At 38.3% G+C, this 22,971-nt stretch overlaps 1 protein-coding gene across 50 annotated transcripts in view; it reads left to right on the top strand.

Moving 5' to 3' along the window:
• TRIP12 (thyroid hormone receptor interactor 12) overlaps nt 1–22,971 on the top strand; it is a 146,098-nt gene that overhangs the window by 85,274 nt on the left and 37,853 nt on the right. For 31 of the 50 annotated variants that reach the window (XM_082690700.1, XM_082690705.1, XM_082690718.1 and 28 more), the window contains 11 exons: nt 108–191; nt 1,230–1,325; nt 11,766–11,914; nt 14,708–14,743; nt 14,825–14,920; nt 15,793–15,885; nt 16,100–16,261; nt 18,290–18,358; nt 18,446–18,611; nt 21,023–21,140; nt 21,261–21,417. In XM_082690700.1, coding sequence (XP_082546826.1) covers nt 108–191; nt 1,230–1,325; nt 11,766–11,914; nt 14,708–14,743; nt 14,825–14,920; nt 15,793–15,885; nt 16,100–16,261; nt 18,290–18,358; nt 18,446–18,611; nt 21,023–21,140; nt 21,261–21,417 — 1,226 coding nt within the window. Of the gene's footprint in view, nt 1–107; nt 192–1,229; nt 1,326–11,765; nt 11,915–14,707; nt 14,744–14,824; nt 14,921–15,792; nt 15,886–16,099; nt 16,262–18,289; nt 18,359–18,445; nt 18,612–21,022; nt 21,141–21,260; nt 21,421–22,971 lie in introns of all 50 variants that reach the window. The other 19 variants (XM_082690686.1, XM_082690733.1, XM_082690735.1 and 16 more) reach the window with 1 other exon arrangement.

The following is a 22,971-nucleotide window of genomic DNA, read 5'->3' on the forward strand; positions in this document are numbered from 1 at the left end:
TGGTGGTCTGTAAAACTCTGCTCTTTATTTTTTAAGGTAAACCAGACATAATGAGTTTGACTGCTCCTCTCCTAACCCTCACCTTATTTTCTCCCCCCCTTTTGAAGCCTCTAGTTCTGTTGCAGGGGCCGTGGGCATGACCACCTCTGGGGAGAGTGAATCCGATGATTCTGAGATGGGACGATTACAAGGTAAAGACAGTTAATGAGCTTACAAGAAACCATTATCATAGGCTGCCTGTGACTTCTGTTCTTTGTTAAAATTAATTCAGATAAGCTCATTGAAACATAATCTAGCAATGCCTGTACTTAAACTTATTTGTGATGATTTGGATTTGGAAGATGATCTGGCTCTCTATTTTTACTGTTTAGACAAAATCTGATAATATATGTGTTTTTTGTTTTTAAAATGTTCTCCATTACAGTTGCTTGTATAGTTGGTAAGGATTTAGGGAGGTCTTGAAAAGGGGATAGCTTAAAATGTTGTCCTCTGGTATCTGCTAATGGTAAAGCATCCCAGTGGGGTGCTTTTGCTGTATTCTTTTGTGTTCTTGGTCACCTATTTTAAAATGAATGTAAGTGTATACCTAAACACCATGTATTTTAACGGTGTGCTTTTAAAAAAGCAGCCTTATATTATTTGTATGCTCTTTACAAATGGGTGGTGGTGGAGATGTATTATTGTGTTCACACAGTTGGTTTGTATGATAGATCCCCAGTGTGAGGCTTCTGAGAAACATTATTTAGAAAGCACTTTCACATTGCTTTTAAGTTCCTAAAGTAACTTACAGCAGTCTCTTTTCAACTAGAAGTCTTGTGAACACATTTTTTTCTCACCTTTTGGACCTGATAAAAAATAATTTTTCCATATGTTTTTTGGAAGATCTCATGACCAGTATCAGCGGGAAAGCAACAAGGGTGCTTAACCTATAATTTCTTAAAAGTAGATACTTACTCTGGGTTTTTCTTTGATCATTTTTATAGTCCCCTCTGGCACTGATATTTAGTATCTCCATAAAACCTTAATATTCCTTCAAACTAGCACTTGGGTGTTGTGACTTATATTAATTAATATCTAAGAGTGGCCTGAAAAGTTTGATGTAGTTTCTCTTTTAAAAAAAGGGGGGGGGGTAACATTACGTGTGAGATGAATCAGTTGCTTGAAATTTTTATGTAATATCAACTGCATTTACAATTCAACTATTCCTCATGCCTTTCTTTTTTCTTTAGCTTTGTTAGAGGCCAGGGGTCTTCCTCCTCATCTCTTTGGCCCTCTCGGTCCCCGGATGTCACAACTTTTCCATAGAACAATTGGAAGTGGAGCTAGTAAGTGAATACTCTTAAATTTGCCCTCCCCCCAAACCTTTAATAATTAGGTGGGTGCTGTTTTTGCTGTTTATTTATTGCTGTAAGGAGGCTTTCATATAAGGAGGTTCTCATGAACTTAAAACTGTTTAAAAAATAGGGTTTGTGCTCATTCTTGCGTTTAAGAAGACTCTAGGTTCTTCTGTACTTTTATTTTTGATTACTAGATTTGAGTCATTAGCAAATCATCCAGAGTTATGGCAAGATTGAATCTTTGTTTAACTCTAGCATAGTAAAGAATCTCAGATGATTACATTGATTATATTATAGCAACTGATTACGTGATTTGCATAGATTTGAATCTTGATTTTTGTGTGGCATAATAAAATTTAATCCGTAAGACAGTCAATTTAGAGTGAGCCAGAGAGAAAAGATTTCTCAGCAGAATTACCAGTCGCTAGACTTATTTAATCAAATTAACATATTATGATCCAGAGATCTTGTCATATATGGTAGACAAAACACTGACTCTTGAAGTGGCAGTTTGTATCAGGAATAACTTCTGCATAATTACAAATCCGGTTAAATTCTTTCTGGTATAGAATACTATCTTTAGCTTCCTTAAACAGAATTTACATTTAAGCAGTTTTTTTTTTTAAATAACTTCATTGATAAAGTTTCCAAAGAATCAGCTGGCTCTTTTTAGACTTTAGTCATGATTAATTTCAACACTTCTAAAGTGTTAACTGAAGTTTATTGACTCTGACCTCACTGATATGTGCTAATATAATTTTCCATCAAATATTCCAAGTTGTTGTTCCTGTTTTTTAATGTGTGGACATATGCTCACATATGCGTATTTATGCTTAAGTCCCTTTCAAGTTTCTGGCCTTAGCATTTGACAGGAAATTTAAGAAGCAGCTGGTATTTTTGGTTTGGTTTGGTTTAGTCTTTGCTGCCATGACACTCAGCTCTCAGATAACGTACCCTGTTGCAAAGTTCTCATGAACCTTTAAAGGAGGATTCTTACTTAGTGTCATTTATTAGGTACTGGGATTGTCCTGAGTCATGAACAGGATAGTATCCAGAGTTGTTTACCACACGGAACTTCCATGCTAGAGGGTGATCCTGGCAATAAAAAGACTGTTCTCCAGCAGAAAAATTTCAGTTAGTGCTAATGCAGTGGAGGAAAACAAAGTGAGGATGTAGGTTGGCTGATGGGGGGGGGGTATACTTATGCTGGTTAGAGTAACCTGTTCTGAGGCAGGGTGAATTTGTGGATACCTAAATGAAGTGAGGAAACCAACCCTGTACAGGTCTGAGGGAAGGGGAAGTGCACCACCAGAGGTGGGAATTAGCTTGTCATGTTGGAGGAAAAGCAAGAGGGGCCTTTGGAAAGGGCCAAGTTGTAGAAGACGAAATCTGAGAAGGGTAGATACTCACTAGGTCATGTAGGGCCTGGCAGGCCCGCAGCAAGTATGGGTTTAACCAATAATGGAACTCAGGAACCATTGAAGGATTAAGAAAAGGACAATGGCATGATACATTTTATGAAAAAGATACATGCAAAAGTTGAGAGAATAGTAGTAGAATAACCTCCACGAACCAATCAGTAATTATTAATCCTCAGCAATTACTGTTTCAGTTAATATCCTCAGTCATTCTCCCCACTCCCAAGATTTTTTTTTTTAAGATTTTATTTATTTGACAGAGAGAGATCACAAGTAGGCAGAGAGAGAGAGAGGGAGGAGGAAACAGGCTCCCTGCCGAGCAGAGAGCCCGATGCGGGGCTTGATCCCAGGACCCTGAGATCATGACCTGAGCTGAAGGCAGTGGCTTAACCCACTGAACCACCCAGGCCGCCCCCCCCCACCCCAAGATTGTTTTTAAGGCAGTCCTATGTGTAATTTCATTTGCATGTCATTGAATTTGCGGCTATAAGGACAAAAATTTTTAAATTTTAGACAGTACCATGTTTAAGAGGAATCCTTACTTTTACTAGTTGCCTGTTTAGAGTGCAAATGTACTAGGCCTCTCATAAATCCATTTACAGTTTTTGCTTATTTAAATCAGTATCAAAATATCTGTACATAGTCATCGGTTAATACATTTCTTAAGTTTGTGTGTGTGTGTGTGTGTGTGTGTCTGTCCCTTGAGAGAAATTTGATTCACATATTTTACCACTTCATTTATTTCTTGGAGAAAGCTTGAAAAAACTTTTTAAGAGTATTAACATTAGGGGTACCTGAGTGGCTGAGTCAGCTAAGCATCTGCCTTCTGCTCAGGTCATGATCCCAGGGTCCTGGGAATGAGCCCTGCATCAGTATCCCTGCTCAGTTGGGAGTCTGCTTCTCTCTCTCTGTCTCTCCCCACAGCTTATGCTCTCTCTCTTACTCACTCACTCTCAAATAAATAAATAAAATCTTTCTTTAAAAAAAAGAGTATTAAAATCATCAATATCAAATTCATATTAAGGGTTGACCATTGCACATGGAATTAATGTGAGCCATAGAATAAAACCAGAGTAGAGAAAGTGCCCCCCACCCTCATCCAGTTCAGTAATGCCTACTGCATGGCCAGTCTTTGTCTTTACCCTTACCACATTCCTTCTCCCACATTGTAGGAAATGAATCCCGGGCATTATATAGGACCCCCCCCCCCCCCCCCGATGACCATTATCATACCTGAAAAATAAAGTGGTAATTTCTTCAGTAATTGTCCAGTAAGTCCAATGAGCATCAAGTTTCCTTCTCTCAAATAGTACAGGTGTGCTTCTTTATAAACTGGTGTTTGGATCTAGAGGCTTTTTCGGATTCCAGTTTTATTCTTTATTGCCTTGGTGGGGAAAGACTAAGCAAAAGTGGTAGTATGTTCTAATACTTAGGAGGCACATAAAGTCTGATTGTCTCTTAAGCCATCAAAACTCAGTGCCTAGGTGACAGGGATTATAAACTGATAGTAATTCACATCTAATGAGCAGAATTTATGCATAGAAGTAAAAGAGGTAATTTAGTAGAAACATATTAAGAATATCTTCCTTCTATTTTGTTACACAGGAGAATAGCCGGTATAGGAAAACAGATTTCTCTCCATACCAGTTTGGAAAAGAGTTGGTTTTTGCATCCTCCAAAGTGCCATTGTTGTTGTTTCTAAATACCACTTTCAAGTGGAGACTTTTTACTGATTTTTTTTGATGATTAAATTGTCCTGTCATTGGATGATGGCATCTTTTGGGAGGTGGCTTCTCAGTCTTTCTGATATGATCCCTAGCAGTTTTTTGTGACTTCCTTTCTGATACATCAGGCTCAAAACCTTCACCTCAGATGCCTGAAATCAGGGATTTTCTCAGAGAACACCCTGGTTTCTTTTATATGAGATAGTATTTAGAGCTCATAGTCTGGGGCAGAGGTCTACTCATTGCTACTGTGGTGGCTTCTTTTTTTTATTTATTTAAGATTTTATTTATTTGAGGGGGAGGGGAGAGCACCAGTACGCAGCCGGGAGAGGGTAAGGGAGAAAGAATCCGAAGCCAGCTCTGCTGAGGCAGTGATGTAGGGCTTAATTCTGAGATCTCGATATAACGACCTGAGTTAAAACCAGAAGTCTGGACGGATAACCGACTGAGCTACCCAAGTGGCCCTGGTGTGATCATTGTTACTAGGTACGTGTAGTAAACAAACCTAGGAAAAATTGTATTTTATCTTTTTTTTTCTTTACTTTACTTTACTTTTCTTTTCTCTTCTTTTTTTTCCCCCCATTTATCTGTCTCCAGGCAGAGAGAGAGAGAGGGGGAAGCAGGCTCCCCACCGAGCAGAGAGCCCAATGCGGGGCTCCATCCTAAGACCCTGAGATCATGACCTGAGCCGAAGGCAGAGGCTTAACCCACTGAGCCACACAGGCGCCTCTGTATTTTATCTTTTAAAATAAAATCATGGGCACTTGGGTGGCTCAGTCGGTTAAGCGGCTGCCTTTGGCTCAGGTCATGATCCCAGGGTTCTGGGATCGAGTCCCATATCGGGCTCCCTGCTCAGCAGAGCCTGCTTCTCCCTCTCCCTCTGCCTGCCACTCTACCTACTTGTGCTCTCTCTCTCTCAAATGAATGGATAAAATCTTTAAAAATAAATAAAACAAAATCATGAGTTTCCACTTCCAGTGTTAATTTAAATTTAGGGCTGGGAGGTTTTTATCTACCTTTATTTTGTATCTTCTTTCTCCCAAGCCGGAAGTTTCAGTTCCCAAAGATAGTAACATGGTCACTTATTTGCTTTCTCCTACAATACAGAATTCCAGCTTAACACCAAAAGTAATATTATTGAGTTTTAATTTTTCAAGTTTACGTTGTTGGCTGTTCTTGGGGACTCATTCTGTGATCAAGTTTTGGTATTTTAAAGTCTCTTGAAATGATTCTCTTCATTCAGGTCTCCAAGTTGATTTGGTTCATTTGCTTGATTTTCTTTTAATTTCTAGAGGTTGCTTTTAAATTTTATCTTCAATTTTATCCTTATGGGATATTTACATGGTATAGAAAGTCTGGTCTACAAATAAGGTTTATTTAGGGAAGTCAGCTTTCTTTTGCTATTCCCTTTACCCTGTTTCCTCCTCCCACACAAATAGCCTTTGTTAATTTTATGGCTTGTCCTTCTGTTATTTACTTAAAACAAAAACAAATTCATATTATCTGCTACACACTTCCTTTTTAAGATAGGAGGAGTAAGCTTTATACCCTTGAGGTTGCCTTTAATAGTATTTCGGTGATCCCCTTCCTATAGCTGCTACACATGGAAAGAGGAGATACCAGATTCCTTTTTGTAGAGCTGCTTTAGTGCTCTGCTGTGGGGATGCATGGCTTTTTTATCATGTCTCGGACATTCAGGTATTTCCAGTCTTCGGTGTGTTTCAGTCAAACACCGCTTTCATATTTCTTCCTGCATTATGTTTAGGGTAGATTGTTGTAAATCAGCCTTATTGGAGCCATACCATTTTGCATTTCTTCCATCATGTGTAACGAACAGTATGGTGTCATTTTTTTTTGTCTTTTTTTTTTTAATTGTCTTTATTTTTTTTTTTTAAAAGATTTTCTTTATTTATTTGACAGAGAGAGATCACAAGCAGGCAGAGAGGCAGGCAGAGAGAGAAAGGAAGCAGGCTCCCTGCTGAGCAAAGAGCCCGATGCGGAACTCGATCCCAGGACCCTGAGATCATGACCTGAGCCGAAGGCAGCGGCTTAACCCACTGAGCCACCCAGGCGCCCCTTTTTTTTTTTCTTCTTCTTACTTATTTGGCAGAAAGAGGGAGAGGAAGCATAAGCAGGGGGAGTGGCTGAGGGAGAAGCAGGTTCCCCATCAAGCAGGGTGCCTGACATATGGGGCTTGATCCCCTGGGATCAGGACGGGAGTCCAAGGCACTTGCTTAACTGAAAGTGCTTAACTGACTGATGCACTGAGGCACCATTTTTGCCAGTTTTTGTCTTCTAACTTTTTAGTTCCGTATCCCTGTAGATGTCTGTTAGAGGTTACTGTAGAGATTTTAATGCATGTCCTTGGTTTGTTATAGCCTACCTTATATTAATACTTTATTACATCCTAATTAGTGTTAAGAACTGAACAGTAGTTTCACTCTTTTTACCTCCTGACATTCTTTGTGCTCTTGATTTTTCTTTTTCTTTTTTTTTTTTTTTTTTAAGATTTTATTTATTTATATGACAGGCAGAGAGGCACGCAGAGAGAAAGAGAGGAAGGGAAGCAGGCTCCCTGCTGAGCAGAGAGTCTGATGCGGGGCTCGATCCCAGGACCCTGAGACCATGACCTGAGCCGAAGGCAGAGGCTTTAATCCACTGAGCCACCTAGGCTCTCCCATGCTCTTGTTTTAATTTGTTTTACTTACACATATGTTATAAACACAGTAAGACCTAGTTGTTGTTTTAGATTATCCATATTCTGTATTCCTTCGTCCATGTACACATCCCATTTTCAGTGTTCTTAATTCCTTCCTGCAGTTTCTCTCCTAATCAGAGTTGTTTCCTTTCTCTTCAGAGAACTTCTATTTTCCTGTGGTAAATGAGTACTAGTAATGATTTGTCTTTGCTTTTGAGAAGCCCTTGATTTGCCTTAATTTTGAGGATACTTTTCCCAGGTATAAAATTCTCATTTTAGCACTTTGTGATGTCTTCTGTTTCAACATCTTACTGGTGGGGCGCCTGGGTGGCTCAGTGGGTTAAAGCCTCTGCCTTCGGCTCAGGTCATGATCCCACGGTCCTGGGATTGAGCCCCACATCAGGCTCTCTGCTCAACAGGGGGCCTGCTTTTCCCTCCCTCTCTACCGGCCTCTCTGCCTGATTGTGATCTCTGTCTGTCAAATAAATTTAAAATACCGTTTTAAAAAAAAATTATAAAAGTCTGGGCGCCTGGGTGGCTCAGTGGGTTAAGCCACTGCCTTCAGCTCAGGTCATGATCTCAGGGTCCTGGGATCGAGTCCCGCATCGGGCTCTCTGCTCGTCAGGGAGCCTGCTTCCTCCTCTCTCTGCCTGCCTCTCTGCCTGCTTGTGATCTCTCTCTGTCAAATAAATAAATAAAATCTTTAAAAAAAAAAATTATAAAAGTCTTACTGGTGCCCTTTCAAGGCAGTATCTTTTTTTTTCCTCTGACTTCTTTTAAGATTTGCTTTTTGGGGGTGCCTGGATGGCTCAGTTGGTTAAGAGTCTCCACTCTTCAACTTGGCACTCAGGTCATGCAGGGCTTGACCCCAGGCCTTTGACTGACTGGACCACCCAGCTGCCCCTCTGCTTGATTTTCCTGCTTCTTCATACATCTAGTAGTTGTTTATGTGCTAGTCATTTTGTATAAAAGAACTGAAGCCACTCCAGATAACACTTTCCATTGTAAAGTTGTTTCTCCCTTTTCTGTATTGAAACAAAGGGCTAGGAGTTGGTTATTTTGTTCTGGTCAGGCATCAGCTTGTTTAGACGAGAATGAGTTTTGTGTGACTCATTTCACCTGTGGCTCATCCCTCTTTGTGCCTTGTGATTCCCCTAGGGTTTTGATTGAGACCCTTGAAAGTCTCTGTCTACTTAGACTTAATTCATTATGCAGTTTGAAAATGTCACAGATGTCTTGGGGGTAGAACCCAGTGGCTGTGTATGTTTGAGGCAGGCCTCCTCCCTCTGTAGGGCCTTTGTCTTCTGAGCACCATGAGACTTAACAAGGTTTTGTTCTGTTTTACAAAAACTTCTGATTCAGCCCCAGCCCTCTTCACAGCTCCAGAACTGGGCCGATCTCCCATTGGGACCAGTTCAGTCAGAAACAGCATCTTGGGGCTCCTGGGTGGCTCAGTGGGTTAAAGCCTCTGCCTTCGGCTCAGGTCATGATCCGAGGGTTCTAGGATCGGGCCCTCATCCGACTCTCTGCTTGGCGGGGAGCCTGCTTCCCTTCCTCTCTGCCTGCCTCTGTGCCTACTTGTGATCTCTGTCTGTCAAATAAATAAAATCTTAAAAAAAAGAAAAAGAAAAGCAGCATCTTCCTGTGACTCCCTGAAGTGCTCTGGGTTCTCTCCCCCATTCAGTTCAGCAATTGGCACACTCCTGCCCGAGGGCCAAATTCAGCCTCCTGCTCAGTTTTATAGAGCCTGTGAACTAAAAGTGATTTTACATTAAATGGCTGAAAACAATTTAAGAGTAATTATTTTGTGAGATGTGAAAATTAAATGAAATTCAAATTGAAGTGTTTATTAATAGTTTTATTGGAATACAGCCACGCTTACTTGTTTATGTATTGTCTGTTCTGCTTTTGGGCCAGGGTTGAGTAGTTGAAAGCAACAGAGCCTATGGCTTGCAAAGCCCAAAATACCTATGGCTCTTTATAAAAAATGTTTGCGTACCTTGATCTGTGATAGTGCTTCTCAGACTATGGTCTGTAGCTTGCCTGGGGTTCCTGAAACCCTAATATTAAAGACATTAAAGCTAATATTAAAGCCATTGGTCAAAAGTCTAGTAATAATTGGTAAGGTTTTTCCTTTTCTACATTGCTGTTTGAATTTTGTTGATGTTGCAAAAGCTATGGTATGTAAAACTGTTAGTACGTTTTTGAGAGAATCAAAGCAGTGGTTCTAGGTTGCGCTAGTAGCTGTTATATTCTTCAGTGCCAAGTGCTACTAGTGAAAATAATTTCAGTTTTATGTAAGGATGCCCTTGCTAAACAGAGTTACTAATTTTACTGTCTTTAACAAGTACATGTCTTTTTAGTAGTCCTTGTGAAAAAGCTGGACCTGAGTTTCACACATTCTTCATCTCGAATAATGTTGCCACAGATTAAGAGTAGCTGCAGCGGTGGTCATACTGCTGTTTTATTTAATAAAGCTTGATATTGAAACAGTTTACAACAAAAAAATTATAACGCTGCTCATCACTGACATTGTCTGTTTTAGAAAATACGGTTTTCACAAAACTATGTTTATATTAGTATGTAATGAATTAATGAGTATTTAAGTTTTTTCTCTCTTAATGCCAGACACATTTGTAAATAAATACAAGTTAGATATAAGCTACATAGACAAAGATGCTTTGGGGCTCCTGTGGTGTTTTGTTTTTGTTTTTGTTTTTATTTTGCTCCCATGGTTCTAAAACCAAAATTGATCAGAACATAAATTATGGCTTTTGCTTCTTATTGTCATTTTCAGTTGGTTTAATGTTCTGTGGTATCTTATGACCATGCTAACATGATCTGTGTCCTAGAATTGCCAGCTTCCATGTTTATAAAACACCCAATGGATATGTTAGTTTTTCTTGTTTTGGGTGGTTGTGCTAGTGGGATATATGAACTGTTTCATCCTTTGAAAGCAGATCTAAAAGCAACTGAGGGTTCTTCTGTTTTCAAGAGTTTATCTTCCCTTCATTTGTTTTGCCTTTCATTTCAGTGCAAAAATGATAGGCCTGCTCTAAGTGGAACTCCTGTTTAGTTTGAAAATTTTTAAAGATGGCAGCCGTCTGAACTTGATGTTCTTGCAATATGTTTTTGGGTAGATTCTTCATTATGGTAAAGGTAGGTAGGCAGTAATAGTTATATGCAATTCGTTTGCCATAGTCTTAAATCTTGCAAGGATCACCATGTGTCCCCTTTGAAAGGCTATGCTTTGAGGAAGATCACTGTAACTTAATTGAAATAAAATACTTTGGTTTTCATACGAATCCCGCCTTCATTGGCAGTTTCTACACATCTGACATTTCTAAGCTGTCTGATGACTTGGAGAGGATAAATCCCTTATGCTGACAAGAACCTGTGAAGGTGTAGGAAGAGAAAGGGCTTGAAATTAGCATTAGCTATAATTTGGTGAACATTAATTATGGTTTCAGATAGGAAGGTGTAGGTGTTCATGAAAATTTGAAACACTTTTGTGGCCTTCATTTTTGAGTATGTTACCTAGATCACTGACCACAGCCTATCCCTGTAGGAGTTGAATCTTAGTGTTTTTCAGTTCTTTGGGCAATGAATTTGGGCCTTAAAAGTGGAAGTCATATGCAAAGGGAATGAGAGGAGGTGAATAAGCCAGTCTTTTGCTGTTTTTAGAAGTACTGCATTCTAGGGGTACCTGAGTGACTTGGTGGATTAAGCCTCTGCCTTTGGCTCAGGTCATGGTCTCAGGGTTCTGGGATCGAGCCGCACATCAGTCAGATATCCTGGTCGGCAGGGAGTAGTCTGCTCTCTCTGACAAATAAATAAAATCTTAAAAAAAAAATACTGCATTCTTTCCACTCTCTTCTATTAGGTACATTGCTCCGTTTATCTTTATTTTCTTGCCCTTCCACTGTTACCAGGATTCCATTTATTTTGAGCAGGACTTCAGGAGTATGTGCATTTTCGTTGAAGGCTGGCCATCACTTTTTTTTTTTTTTTTTTAAAGATATTACCCATTCATTTGACAGAGAGAAATCACAAGTAGATGGAGAGGCAGGCAGAGAGGTGGGGGGGAAGCAGGCTCTCCGCTGAGCAGAGAGCCCGATGCGGGACTCGATCCCAGGACTCTGAGATCATGACCTGAGCCGAAGGCAGCGGCTTAACCCACTGAGCCACCCAGGCGCCCTGGCCATCACTTTTTAACAGGTGGTTATTCCTACAGAAGGCTTTTGCTTAGTCTATATATGTAAAAGTCACTGTGTCAGAGGTAACAATTTGTATTAGTCTTAGGGATATCTTTTTGTTTTAGCTAGTAAGAGGCAATCCACTTGTTTCATTTTAAAAGAAAAATTAAAAGACAAAAATCAAATACTGTGAGATCAGTCTAAGTTAAGATAAATTCAGTCAATTTGTGTTTTGAATTATATCAGCAGCCTGTCTTAGCCCTAGTTATAGACTTAGCCTTTCACTGGGATCAAAAGATAAGCAGCCCACTGCCACGTAGAGTCACCCTTTATACCTACTAATAATTTCCTTAAATGTTTAAAAGTAATGATTTTTTCCCCTCCCTGTGAAGGCTCCAAGGCCCAACAGCTTCTACAAGGACTGCAAGCAAGTGATGAAAGCCAGCAGCTCCAGGCAGTTATTGAAATGTGTCAGCTATTGGTTATGGGAAATGAGGAGACGCTGGGAGGGTTTCCTGTCAAGAGTGTCGTTCCAGCTTTGGTAAGAGAGTTTGCCCCTCATTTTATCTCAGTTATCTGAACATTGCTGAAGCATGATTATTTATACCGTTTGAACTAAGAGATGGTAGAGTGTGGCTTTGTGCTTTTACTTCACACTTCTAGATCTTGGCAGTGATTGCAAATAATGAATTTGTAATTTTCTAAACTCCTACTTCTTGATACTTAAAATGACTGGTTTTATTTTATTGTTTTTTTAATTTCTAATTTTTTTTTATAAACATATAATGTATTTTTAGTCCCAGGGGTACTGGTCTGTGAATTGCCAGGTTTACACACTTCACAGCACTCACCATAGCACATAGCCTCCCCAGTGTCCATAACCCCACCACCCTCTACCCACCCTCCTCCCCCCAGTAACCCTCAGTTTGTTTTGTCAGATTGAGAGTCTCTTACGGTTTAAAATGACTGGTTTTAAACCTTAAATTGTTTGTTGCACTAGGTGATATCTAAACTTACGTGCTCTCTCTTTTAAACTGGTGATACATGGGCAGTAATAAGCTGCTCCCTTGTGGCAGGTTTTTGTGGGTCACAAAGCTTTCGTGTTGTAATTGTGTGCAGCGGCAGAGCATTCCAGCCACAGTACCACGTGAATCCTTCCAGCTTGGGTTTTACGTTAAGTAAAAATATAAAGAAATGAAACAAAACCTTTTAGTGATGTTTTTCAGTACAGTCGTGAATTGATGTTTAGAATTTAAAAACATCTTAATTGCTTGAGCTTTTTAATGGGGCAAAAAGAGGAGGAGGAATTGCCACTACTAAATGTAGGCTCCTGAACAAAGTAAGTCTTAAACAGCAGCTTGGTAGTTTTCTTAGTTCAAGATTAAAAAGATTGGCTATATGGGAAATTAAGATTTAAGTCTGAGTGTAAAACAAAAGACTAAAATAAACATCATGAATTTACTCATACAGCATATGAATATATTGGAAGTTAAAAACCAAGTATCAAGTTAATAAGTCTTCGTTTACATAGCAAATAAAGTTGACAAAAACATGGTTGATGTGTCAGATTGTCTTGTTTGATCTCATTATGATTGTGGAGACAGTTGAATGAAGTTCATTGAAACACAAGGTGATGCATCTTTTGTTCTTGTTGGATGGCTCAGCTCTGGCAGGGTGAGAAAGGATGGACCAGTTTCTTCACTTTCTGTCAGGCAGACCTGGATAGTGTGAACTGGCACTTAACTATTACCACTTCCCTTCTAATGAGGGCTGGCATGTTGATTTCTGGATGTTCAGTGAAAGCAGTATTGATTTTTGTGTTACATTTTGCCTGTTTCCGTATTCACACTCACCCTACCCATTTCCCTAGGAGCTGGTTTTGTTTCCTGAATTAAACTGTCTTATTTTGTTGTTCTTGTTTATTAAAAAAAATAACAAAGAACTAGGCTTATACTATGTAAGATGCAGTTTTTATTAGTTGTATAAAGATGCTATTAAATCTCTGTGCAAATGTTGACACATAATCTGACGTACTTGATTTGCTGGCCTTTGATTAGATTTAAGTGCTTCATCGACCTATGTAAGACAGCTCCTGCTAGTAATACTGACTATTGTTAATGAACTGGCCAGGTTAATCTTCCATCAGAATTGAATATTGTGAATATGTATCCATCTGTCACCATTCACTTGTGTGACTCTGGTCATTTTTGTTGAAAAGGAATCTGTTAGAGCTGTTCCTCTCAAACATGGTCTTACAATGTTTATTCCATCTTAAGAATTGGAGAACTTGTTACTTTTCCTGTCAACATGACAACCCCTTTCGATCTACAGTGGGTATTTCAGATGACTGGTTATAGGTTCCATTGAACCCCAGAATGGGGTGTGTGTGTCTGTTTGCGCACACACAAAGAAAGTGATCAGGACCTCAGATATGTAGATGTACTTGACCTAGCATAATTCGTAGCTGAGAAGGCACTCCTGTTAAATGAATATTGCATTAGAGTATCTGATGTTCATTATTAAATACATTTATTTGAAGTGTACTTTGTAATTTGAATTCAGTGCATTTAAAATTTCCCATTGAACTCTGAATGATTGCTTCCCCAGATAGGACATTTCTTTGGTAGCTTTGGCTGCTTCAAGAGATTGGATCTCTCATCAAGAGATTGTATGTATACATAGCCCTAGCGGTTTTGAATTTCTGCCTTTGAAAAACATGGCTAAAATCTGCTTATGGTCTTGTCTACAAGGGAAACTAAAAGAAATGCATGTAGACTCATTCATGTAGTTGTAGAATACGATGATTAATTTGGGTTTTAATTAGTGCATACTTAGTTTCTGATGTGATAAGTAATGTGTTTGAGGACTTTACAGCTGAGTTAAATGGTGTTTAGCTCAGCTTGTAGAGAAGTCTATTCACAGGAGTTGAAATAGTAGTCTTGAATCTGTCTGTACAGTTGTTAACAAATGCCAGTGCATTGATGATCTGTTTCTTTAGGTATTAAGTATTTACTGATGCCTGTTAAACAGGCATCTGAGAAAGGGGGCTAGAAGTACCAGAACAGTTGGTTGTAAGCCTTTGTTTTATGACCTGGATTGTGAGAGGTGATGATTATCTAGCACAGTTTCCAAGTCAAGAGCTGTAATCTGCATCCTGCCATCCTCAATATAATCATTTCTTGTGTACATATGCTAGGTTTTAACTTGGTACTATTTTTATAAGAATAAGGTCTTGACTAATACTTTCCATTTGAGTTGATGTAGAGGAAGAAACAGTTCTTCTAGGGATATAGATAGCTTCTAATAGTTTGTTCTCATCTTTTTTTTTAAACAGATAACATTACTTCAGATGGAACATAATTTCGATATTGTAAGTATGTGGTATATTTTTTTAAACACCCCAGATAAAATTTTGGGTTCTTATTGAGTAAAAGTGCTATCTTATTTGTAGATGAACCATGCTTGTCGAGCCTTAACATACATGATGGAAGCACTTCCTCGATCATCTGCTGTTGTAGTAGATGCAATTCCTGTCTTTCTAGAAAAGGTAATCCTGCTTTTGCTCTGCTTGTTTGAAACCAGGCCTAGGGGAATCAAGCTGAAGACTCTTGATTTCTGAATTCTAAAGTAGTACATCGAAATTGTAAGGCCACCTTAAAAGACTTTTTAAAGGATTCATTATCTATTCAAAGTATATTTTTTACCCAGGATGTCAGAAAGATACTTTTTGTTTAGCACACCAGTAGTTTAAAGTTGATGCTAATAAAAACATTTATGGAATCATTTCAGTTAATAATGAGAACATTTATCAAGAATAAAATCTTTCAGAGAAGAACTTAAAGCACTTGATTAAAATAATCTCATAATTTCTAGAAAATATCCCAATGAGGTTGATAGCTATTTATACCCTCATTTTACAGCTGAGATAAAGTGCTTGCTCAAGGTTATAAAGTGAGTCAGTGGAGAAAGGAAATTTTTCCATATGGTCTGTGGTAGGTTGTGTTTTGGTCTGTTTTAAGGGCCTTTTTCTTTTTAATGCATAATAAAATTTGCATTATCTGATAACCTTGAATATGGCATAAGGGTAAAACTTGAATTTTAAAATTTGTTATATAAAACAACCCATTTATTATAAATAGAAAAATTGAAAGTTATCTAATTGGATTTAATTTTTCCCTATGTAAAACCTATTTTTCTATGTCTTTAAAGAGAACAAGGTAGTTGGAAGGAAACTATATTTACTTGTTACAGCTTGAGCTCATAAATCACTGTTTTCCTATGGTGGTTTTCATGTTAGAATTAGGGGCAGTGTATAGATTGATGGAATTAGCAAAAATACTGTGTTTATTCGTGTAGAAGATAAGCAGCTGGAAAAGCACTTGAGTGATGGCCTTAAGTTACCTGTTTTTATGTTCCCAGCTGCAAGTTATTCAGTGTATTGATGTGGCAGAGCAGGCCCTGACTGCCTTGGAGATGTTATCCCGCAGACACAGTAAAGCCATTCTGCAGGCGGTAAGTGTTGCTACTGAAGGACTGTATTTCATTTCAAGTTGGATTTTAGATCTGCATTTGTGCTGGCTACTAGACTGCAGTCTCTGTAAGGTGCACATGGTGTTTCCAAAGTGATGTGCTAGACTTCTTACTCCTTTTTCTTTTTCTTTCTTTTTTTTTTTTTTTTTTAATTGCTGAGGGTCTTTCTTCACTTTAACAGTTTTCTGTATTTTAGGGTGGTTTGGCAGACTGCTTGCTGTATCTAGAATTCTTCAGCATAAATGCCCAAAGAAATGCACTAGCAATTGCAGCCAATTGCTGCCAGAGCATCACGCCAGATGAATTTCATTTTGTGGCAGATTCCCTCCCACTGCTTACCCAAAGGCTAACCCATCAGGTAAAACATGAACCTATTTTATGTGCCATAAAACATCTTTACTATGTTTTTTAGAATGCCAGTTTTATCTAGGGTTTAAATCATCCAACTGGATGTATGAATTGGAAATACTCTGATCCATGTGTTTTTTTTTTTTCCCTGCTGGGTTTTCCATTCGTGTACCATGCTAGGTTATTTTATATAATTTGATGGATTTACCCAAATGTGACAGCATTTTAGTATTTTGATTTTAAGGGATGAGTTTGTTATTTCAGCAAACATTGAGTGTTTTCACTCAATGTGTGATAGGATCAGAGTTTCCTTTAGGGAGATCATCTCTCCTCTAAGGCATTGGGTTCTGCAGGAAAGATCTGGAGGATGTGGGCTAGGATCAGAGATGAGATGACACTGCAGACTGTGACTGTCGGAAGTTGGAGAAGAGCAGGAACATTTATTTAGGTGATGGAATTGGCAGACAAGGTGATGGAGTATAAGAAGCAGGGCTTACAAAATCTGGTGTGGGGGGCAGTGAGTTAAGCCTTGTAGAGAAATTTGAATTTTCTTTTAACATAAATTGTCTTAAGATGTTGTTAATTACTAAAAGGGATTTTAGAAATCAGGCTCTTAAAATATTTATTTTATTTTGAGAGAAAGAGAGAGAGAGCATGAACATGACTGAGCCAGGGGAACGGTAGAGGGAGAGAGAGAATCTTGGGCAGACTTCCTACCGAGCACAGAGCCATATGTGGGACTCCATCTCACCATCCTCAGATCCTGACCTGAGCTGAAATTGAGTCAGGCGCTTAACCAAGTGAGCTACCCAGGCACCCCTAGAAATTGGGACTCCCAAATCAGCTTTACAAAGTGTGTTTAAAATCATCTCTGGACAGTTTGGTATAGAGAATATGTTCCATAGGGATTTATGTAAGAGAGCTACAAAAAAGATTATTAAGTCACTGTGAAATGTTTTGCCTCTGAGATGATCAAGATGATCAAGTCATGCTATTCGTTGTTTGCTTACTTAATTTTAAAAACTTAGTAGACTCTGGGTCCTGGGTGGCTCAGTAATGATTGTCTGCCTTCGCCTTGGGTCATGATCTCAGGGTCCTGTGTCCGGCTCCTTGCTCAGTGGGGAGTCTGCCTCTCCCTCTGCTGTTCTCCACCCTTGTGTGCATGTTCTCTCTCTATTTCAAAGAAATAAATTAATTAAAAAGAAATAAAGTTGGTAGGCTGAGATAACCTGTGCTTACTGGGTCTAGAAATGTATTCTGTAGTTGGGTGTGATTTCCATACCGTATTTTGGAAAAAAGGGTGAGAATCAGAAGTTAAATTGTTGGGTGTGTTATTTGTAGCACCCTTTATAGACTTAAGTACTGATAGTGAAGATATAGGGCTTTTATGATACCAGAATTATTCTCAATTTTGTATAAGCAAGCCAGTCTGGTTTTTATATCTGGAACCCATTTATCAGTTAGGAAAAAAAACACTATCAAAACATTTGTTAAACAGTTAAATTGTTCTTATAAGGATATTTCTTGTTTTCTGAACGAGGCCTCTGTAATAGTGTTTCTAGATTGTTTTCATAGTGATTATAGCAAAATGACACCTATTTTCTCACATCATCGGTAAACCTCTGGTTCACACACCCATAATACTGAACTGTTTCCAACTTTTTAGTGTATACATGTTTTAAACGTTTCTACTGCGAATGCTTTTTTAGAATGATATTTATCTTTGTTGTGACTTGTGGTTAAGTATTGAAATTACAGAAGCAAAAAAGTTCCTTCGTTTTTGCATATTTGCTCTTATTTATTGGGATCTTCACAGAGGAGAGAAGTTCTCTCAGTGTGAAGCTCTATGCTTTGAAATCATGATGTTATTAATTGTACCTTGGATTTTGTACATTATACATTGTACATTGGATTTTCAAGGCTCACATCTTAGTGAACCGGCCTTGAGCAGTTTGAGGTTAGGAAGAAAATTAGGTAGTGATGTAAGACAGTGATATATTTTATATTACTAAGCTTTATTTCTTCTATTAAAAAATAGGACAAAAAGTCAGTCGAAAGCACTTGTCTTTGTTTTGCACGTCTAGTGGACAACTTCCAACATGAGGAGGTAAGCCTTTATTCTTTGGTGGTATTTTCATGAAATTGTTAATTGTTGAGTCATGGTATAACAGTATTTTTTCTTTTGTTTGTGAAGAATTTACTCCAGCAGGTTGCCTCCAAAGATCTGCTTACAAATGTTCAACAGCTGTTGGTAGTGACTCCACCCATTTTAAGTTCTGGGATGTTCATAATGGTGGTTCGCATGTTTTCTCTGATGTGTTCCAACTGTCCAACTTTAGCTGTTCAACTTATGAAGCAAAGTAAGTGCTACTTTGTTGTCCACCTTCAGGCAGGAGAAGCGGGTTCTTAAAAAGTGTTTATTAATAAATACAGTCAATATAGGCAAGTAAAAGGACTTGTTAAAAGCATGGACACTGGGGGTGCCTGGGTGGCTCAGTGGTTAAGCCTCTGTCTTTGGCTCAAGTCATGATCTCAGGGTCCTGTGATGGAGCCCCACATCGGGCTCTCTGCTCAGCAGGCAGCCTGCTTCCCCCCACCCCTCTGCCTGCCTCTCTGTCTACTTGCAATCTCTCTCTATCAAATAAAGAAATAAAATCTTTAAAAAAAAAAAAATGGACACTGGAGAGTAAGGAAAGAAAACTTGATCCGTAGTAGATTTGTGTGGGGACAGTTCAGTAGTGCTTCCTGTCTACAATGCATAACATCTGCAGTATATTAAAAATTTATCCTTGGTGATTCTAGGGCTAAAAATGCAGGCTCATTGCCTTCTCTCCAATAGTAATTATGTAGTGATGCTTCACTAGGGGAATACTGAGTTACGAGTAGTTGCCTGTCCTCTGCTTCCCCTTCTTTCTGCCCCTCTTAGAGTTTTCCCAGCAGTTTATCTGATTCCACAGTGCTTTCCTTCCTCAGGAATTTGGAACTTACTTGCACACATGAATCTCTCTCTCTGCTTGAGTATTTTCTAGGCCCTTCTCAGCCTTATCCATCAATACAATTTTGTTGCACTGTTGTGTTGCTACTGCATTTCTCTCATAAACCTTAGATTTTGCAAGTTAATCTCAGAAGACAGTGGGCTTCAGAAAACACCTGTATGTTAGGATTATTGCTTCTAGGGTGTTGATCCCATTTATACAGGATGCATTTATGGTGGGTAATTTCATATTTTTAATTCCCATCTCTGAGGATATTACCGTGGGAGCATAAGAGATGGTGTTTGGGGACAGAGAAGCCTCTGGCATCACTGTCTCAGATAAATATTTTTTACGTTATTTATGTCTTTTATATTTAGTCACGTTTTTTGTGAATTGGCACATTGGCCCAGCATTTTGCAGGAAAGTAGTGTTGCTGAGCTGTTTTATTGAAAAGATTATCTTGAAGCACTAATCACTCCTAAACTTGGCATTCCAGAGAATCATACGGCTTGTGTCATGAACAAAGTGAGAAGTTGGGGAAGGATGTAACTTTGTCTTGAGTAGCGTTGGTGCATGCCCTAGGAGCCCTTTGAATTTTGCTGAGCCCACCATCTCCTGAAGTTTGAATCCAGATTATTTCTTGTTACCATGTGTGGCACCACATTTCTCTAAAACATTTTAGGAAATTGTTCACTGACTTGTTGTGCTTTACCATTTCGGACTTTTTTCCCCCTTAGGATGACTGTTCTCACCTTTTGCTTATTAGTCCATGAAGTTTGCCATACATTTATCACTTGGAGGCCACTAGACTTAGATTTTATTTGTTCAGCAGTAACACAAAGGAAGCATGTTGTCACCCTCTCATCTCTTTTTTAAAAAAAATTAAAGATATGTATTCACATTTCTGAAGAGAGTTGGCAAGACTGTACTTTCTCAAGAAATTTAAAATAAATTTCTTAGTGAAATTTATGTGGGGCAGCAATTTAACTATATAGGCTTTTGCCCAGATTAGTAGTGAATACTTTCTTCCATAACAAAATTTAGTGATTATTGCCAAAACATTTCAATGAAATGTTTGTATTTTTCAAAGGCCCAGTGCCGTCTGTACCTTTAGTTATTTGAATGACTAAATCTGTGGGTAATGGGAACTTCCTCATGTTAGAGTGTTCTTGTGGGAGGCTGGTTTTCATGCAAATTCCTCTATAAATTGATGTCTTCTGGCATTGGAAACTTAGGGTAGAGGATATGTTAATGACCTTTGTATTAAGTTGGCATGTTTGTCTTTAAGGTAATTAATTACTTCCTGACCAGAGTATGGTAATATTTTGATGCTTATAATTTCTTTGTTTCATTGTGTTGACCACCCGTTTTCAGTATACTTAAACTAAAGGCAAATAAACTTGAATGGGGATTAAAATGTACGTTGACTGCACTTTTGTACAAAGCACTGTGTTCTTCACACACAAATAAAACCAAAAACAAAATTTAAAAATTCCCAAATTGTCTGGTGTGTATTTTGTTTAAATGGCCAACTAGGACTCAGACTGAAGCCTTTAGAAGAGAAAATTTTCATAAATTTCTTTTTTTATGTTTTCATTATAGCTCATTTGGCTTTTTAATTCCTATATATGGCATATTGCTATATAAAAAAATACCCGTTTTTAAACTTTTTATTCATGGATAGTTGACTGTAAGAAAATAATTCTGATTGTTTTCCCCCATAGGAATGATTGCCTTTTAAATGAGGTAATATAACTAGTTTCATGGGTTTTTGGTTTCTGTTACTGGTTTTACAGACATTGCAGAAACACTTCACTTTCTCCTGTGCGGTGCTGCTAACGGAAGTTGTCAAGAACAGATTGATCTTGTTCCACGAAGTCCTCAAGAACTGTATGAACTGACATCTCTGATTTGGTAAAGATTGGGCTGATGATAAGAACTGCGGCTTATATGCGGGTATTTTACTTGAGAGATCTGTCATTTACTAATAGTTCAGGAAGCTACTTAATGAAATAATTGCACCTTTGTTTTCAGCGAACTTATGCCATGTTTACCAAAAGAAGGCATTTTTGCAGTTGATACCATGCTGAAGAAGGGAAATGCGCAGAACACAGATGGTGCAATATGGCAGTGGCGTGATGACCGAGGCCTCTGGCATCCCTATAACAGGATTGACAGCCGGATCATTGAGGTAGTAGTTTCATCGTACCGTTTAAATATATCTATTTTGGTGGCGAGTGGGTGTAGGGATGGAGTGGGGAGGTGGATATGTGTACTTAAATGTGCTCAATTTTGAATTAACTCAAGATTCTCTCATTTTGTCTCCTGAGAACAAGGTCCTCATTTCTGTTCAGGTCAACTGCTTCAGCTGCTAACTACCTGATTGACTTGGAGCAAGTAATTTAAGTTCTTTGTTCCATAGTTTCCTCATTTCTAAAAGGAAACATTGGAGTCAGGCTATACATTTTCAAAGCCCCTCTATTTCCCACCCAGAAGATGCCTCCCATAAACAAATATTTGTAGACAAATAGCTGTTTGTCAGCATATTTTATAGAACAAAAACAAGGAAACAATTTTAGTATAAAAGTCTAGGTGACGAAATGGTTAAGTGAGTTTTGATACCCACCAGCCTCATATGTAGTCCACATGTTAATGGGATACATTTCAGTGACATAAAATGGGATATGGAAAAATGAACACAGTATTCAGAACTTTGTGACTCTTTGGGGCACTCAGCAAAATAAGAGGAATAATGAAAAGGAAAGGTGCACCAAAATATTTAGTGTTTTTCTATGAAGGTTTTATGTGTGATTTTTATTACTTCTGTTAACTTCCATATTAAGTATGCATTGAAATATTTCAGAAATTTTTCAGGTTAGCAAAATGGCCTTCAGTTAGGAAGTGTGGGTCACTGCATTATTTGGGACACCATGCATCATTTACTGGTATTTTCAATATGGGAGATAGCTTTAAGTCATACTATATTTTCTAATTTCAGTCTGTGATATTTGAATTTTTTTAAGAGCATCACAATTGAAGAGGCATTCTTCTTTAAAGATGTCTTCTACCATTAGTTGTTAAAAATGAAATTTTGAAAAAGAACTTTGAAAGCATTGACTTCCGTTATAAAATCAGGAGTTCTTAAGACTTTAAGTTCTGAGCCAGCTTTCAGGAGGGAGTGAGGTGTAAGGGGTCTTGGCGTGTGTTCTTCACCTTAGTATATAAGCAGGCCATGGTCTCTACCATTAAGCTGCCTTCTTTTTAGCATTGTCCTGTTAATTGCATTTTCCCTGTTAGCTTACTCTCTTACGCTTAAGGAGTCCTGTCTTTGATTTAGCCTAAGAATTCCGTAGCCTGGACTGTTCTAAGAATGAGTATTCTATCACATTTTTTGACTGTCTTATCTCAAGCAAATAGTATTAATCAAAGCGTGTCGTTGTATTTATGTACTGTGCACACATGTACACCCTAGGGGTTACTCTCCTAGGTCCAGGAGTGTTGCTTTCAATCTTAAAGTATCATTTAAATGGAAAGTCTTTTTACCTCAGGATAATTTTATAGAATCATTTTGTTTAAAGAAGATTTTGTGGGCTGCTAAAAATCTATGATGTAAATACTATTTTAACTTAAGAATTAGATACTAAGATTTTTTTCGGGTAAAAATTTTTTTTCTATCAGCAATGTCTTAAAAGCTTTCTTAATATAAACGATGTCTTCCTTATGTCAGGGATTCTACATGACTGGA

The sequence above is a fragment of the Mustela nivalis genome, assembly GCF_964662115.1.
Source record: "Mustela nivalis genome assembly, chromosome: 11".
NCBI lineage: Eukaryota > Metazoa > Chordata > Mammalia > Carnivora > Mustelidae > Mustela > Mustela nivalis.